The following is a 3,976-nucleotide window of genomic DNA, read 5'->3' on the forward strand; positions in this document are numbered from 1 at the left end:
GTGGGAGAGAAGGTGGTGAAAAAGGCTGAAACTGTGAATAGTAGCAAGAGTGTGGTTGAAAAGAGCAACTTTGAGTCTGCCAAAAAAATTAGAACTTCCACTTCTATGAGCAAGGGTAAGAGTGTGATTGAAAAAAATGTGGAGAAAAATGTGAATGAATCAATGGAGAAAAATTAGAACTTCCACTGCTATATCTTTTGATAGAAGTGGCATTGAGAGGGTGGCTAAGTCTACTGAGAAGCAAGGTAGTGAGAGGATAGTTAAGTCTACTAAGAGGCGAGCTAGTCAGAGGGTAGTTAAATGTACTGAGGGGAGGGAGCTAGATCAGCTGACGAGGTTTTTGGGGAAGATTATGAAAGTTCAAGTGATGACAGTTTTATACCATCAAGTGATGAGGAGACCGATGATGAAATGGGAGCCGATGAACTAGTCTCTAAGGATGAAGAATATGAGGAATGCAGAAGGAAGATGAAAGAGAGAAAGAAGCCCTTTGTAATAACTGATGAGATGTTCCACGGTATACTCAATGGAGGACAGAGGATTGAGTATGTGTCTGAATATGAAAATTCTGAAGAGGATGATATTTATTCTGACTCCACTGACTTTGAAGATGAAGGGAGACGAACTAGACAGCGACATGCCAAAGTGATGTATGATCCAAAATGTGATCATAAGCTTCTTACATTCAGTGCTGGTATGGGATTTATTGATGGACACCAGGCTAGAGACGCACTATAATGCAGTGTTGAATGGATGTCAAATTCATTTTAAAAGAGCAAGTAAGGAGGAACTTCAAGCAGGTTGCCAAAGTCCTTGTGAATGGATGATATCTGGGAGTAAAGTGAGCAAAACTGGTGTATTTTTAATAAAAAAAATCAGGAAGGGGTTCACACTTGTCCTAATTCTATGAGGAATAAAATTGCTACATCAAATTGGATTGCTAGAAAATACTTTCATGTCTTTAAGCTTAAACCAAATATGAGTTGTAAAGACTTAGGTAGGGATTTGATGCAGAGGTATGTTGTTAAGGCTATAACGTGGAAGCTATACCATTCAAGACGAAAAGCTATTGATCTGTTGACAGGATCTGTTAAAGATCATTATGCCAAGTTGAGGAGGTATGTACTTGAGTTGAGTAGAGCTGACAAAGAAGGTAGGTTTGAGCTACATGTGGAAGTAGGTGCTGTGTTCAAGGCAATGTGCATTGGATTTAGTGGGTTGCGAAGAGGTTTCAAGGAGGGGTGTAGGAGGATGATTGGACTAGATGGGGCATTCTTGAAGACTTACCTAGGTGGCATTTTGTTATCTGCAGTACGAACTTATGGGAATAATCAAATGTATCCTATAGCTTGGGCAATAGTTGAAGTTGAGAACGAGGTTTGCTGGACTTGGTTCATTAACATTTTAGTGCAAGAGCTGAACTTGGGTGAAGGAGTTGGAATTACTATCATTAGTGATCAACAAAAGGTATAAACTAAACTGACACTTTACTTGTGCATTCACTAAATACTTAAATTAAACTTACAAGAATATTTATGATTGTAGGCGATTGAGAATGCGGTTAAGGAGCTTATCCCATTAGCTGAGCATAGAAATTGTGCCAGACACATATATGCCAAATTGGAAGAAAGTCCAAAGGTCCTAAACTGAAGCAGCTTTTTCGGAAGTTGGTTAGAAGCACATACAGGCAAGAGTATGCCTTGGCATGCAAGGAATTAAAGAGTGAGGATGGGCAAGCATTTGCCGATTTAATGGCCAAGAACCCAAGCAAATTCTGTAAGGCATTCCTCACCACAACACAATGCTCTGATTCTATTCTGAACAATGTATGTGAGTGTTTCAATGCGTACATTTTGGAGGCTAGAAATAAACACATAATAGAAATGCTTGAGGAGATAAGAACAACGCTTATGGAGAGGTTGTATAGAAAGGCTGTCGAGATTGCATCTGCTGGGAGTAGTTCAACCGTTTGTCCAAAAAAAAAAAAATCAATGCAATGGTATATGAGAGCAGAAACTGTACGATAATACCTGCATTAGGGGGAAATTTCGAGGTTACTCACTTCGATGATAGATTTGTAGTGACTCCTTCAAAAAGACATTGTGGTTGTAGGAAGTGGGATATAACGGGCATCCCTTGTTTGCATGGTATTGCTGCTATTAACTTTCTGAAGGAGGATGACGATGAATATGTCAACCAATACTTTTAAGTGAGCAAGTATAAGTTGGCTTATGGGTATGACTTGCCAGCAGTGAATGGGGAGAAACTATGGCCTGTTGCTGAAGTTTATCCTGTCACCCCACCACCTGTGAGAAAGATGCCTGGTAGACTTAAGAAGGTTAGGAGGAGGGACCCATTTGAGAAGGATCCGGACAGACCAAACAGGCTAAGGAAGATATGTGTGATGACTTGCCAAAACTGTTTCCAAGAAGGCCATAACTCTAGGACCTGCAAGAATGAGATTGTTCGTCTGCTAGAGCAACCAAAGGTCGGTTTTTGTTTGACTTTAATACATTGATTTGAGTTTTGTTCTAATATATTGTGAACTGATTCAAATTTTATCAGTAAAAAAGGGGAAGGCCTCGCAAGACGCCACATAGTGGCACTACCACGGTTCGACGGAGGGGTAGATGAAGAGAGAGTGCTGGAGCTGGACCGAGTATAGCAAACCCGGATGGAGTAGTCTATACTCAACAAAGTGCAACCTAGAGATGTGTCATGAAGATGTTCTTTGTTTGTTTTTTCATTTTGAGCTATTTGGCTTGTTTTGGTGACAATTTGAGACATTTGGAGATATTTGGTGTGTTTTGTTGATATTTTGAACTATTTGGTTTATTTTGGTGACAATTTGAGACATTTGGAGATATTTGGTGTGTTTTGTTTACATTTTGAGCTATTTTGTTTGTTTTGGTAACAATTTGAGACATTTGGAGATATATTCCTATCATCTACCACTTTGCAAGTTTGGTTTGTTGGTCAAGAATACAAGCAGGTAAACATCTGCCTCAGTTATGGAGATTATATTATTTTTTCCTTTCCTCATTCTGAACTAAAATGTCAACTTCCTAAAGCAAAACAAACTGAAAAATAAAAACATGGAATTGCCTATTCCTGGTCGAGCAATCTGGATGAAGAGGATTATGCGCTTGAGATCTGACTCACTTAATGAATGCATACATCTCCATGCTTACAACACCATTGATGATACAATTTAGACAAACATAAATCTAATCTGTTGAGCAGTGAATTAATAAAGAACACATGAACAAGAAGGATAAATAAATTAAGTTAACACTGCATCTGCATTGAAAATTTCATAAAGTCTACAATGAAGATAAAATTGGGGACACATTAGAACTTCAATGTAAAAACCTAGACATTGGTGACATACATTAGACTATTACATAATCTGGACTATTATAGTCTAGATAAGAAACACACCACAACACATAAACACAAAATGGCATACTTCAAGTTCCGATTCTGTCGACACAAATTTTCAGCCACTATTTGGAGTGACTCCAATTCAACCTCTTTGGAACGAACTTTCTCTGTTAGCATATCATGCATAGCAACTCTCGCTTGCAATGATTTTTGGATGTTGTTCTCTTGATTCGGTGACAAGATGGATCAATCCAGCAGAAGAACTTGCAGTCGTCCTCCTTCCAAATATAGCACCGATAGAAACGTCGTCCAGGATTTGCATCCGTCTTCGATGTTACAAGTTGAGTTTCAATTCCATGATTACAAACCACGACTTCTGGTCTTGGCCAACTCCCATGGCTCATATTACACGACGATGTGGACATCCTACACACAAAAATGATAACCACAAAACACAAAACACAAAAAAGAGAGAAAAAAATTATTCTCAAGCTCAATAAAATCAGACAACACAAGCGTAAGCGTATGTAATGAAATTTAAAAATCAAGTGTTTGAAAAACTGCATCATGTTTTGTCTAGAAATATGAGTAC

At 38.5% G+C, this 3,976-nt stretch overlaps 1 protein-coding gene across 1 annotated transcript; it reads left to right on the top strand.

Annotated features, from left to right (window-relative positions):
- The first annotated feature begins 978 nt into the window (after positions 1–978).
- LOC125189985 lies at positions 979–3,215 on the top strand. Its single transcript, XM_048087190.1, has 5 exons — positions 979–1,467; positions 1,605–1,956; positions 2,040–2,147; positions 2,250–2,488; positions 3,072–3,215. The coding sequence occupies exons 1-5, from the start codon at positions 979–981 to the stop codon at positions 3,213–3,215; spliced, it is 1,332 nt and encodes a 443-aa protein (XP_047943147.1).
- The last annotated feature ends 761 nt before the right edge of the window (positions 3,216–3,976 follow it).

The sequence above is a fragment of the Salvia hispanica genome, chromosome 5 (assembly GCF_023119035.1).
Source record: "Salvia hispanica cultivar TCC Black 2014 chromosome 5, UniMelb_Shisp_WGS_1.0, whole genome shotgun sequence".
NCBI classification, from domain to species: domain Eukaryota; kingdom Viridiplantae; phylum Streptophyta; class Magnoliopsida; order Lamiales; family Lamiaceae; genus Salvia; species Salvia hispanica.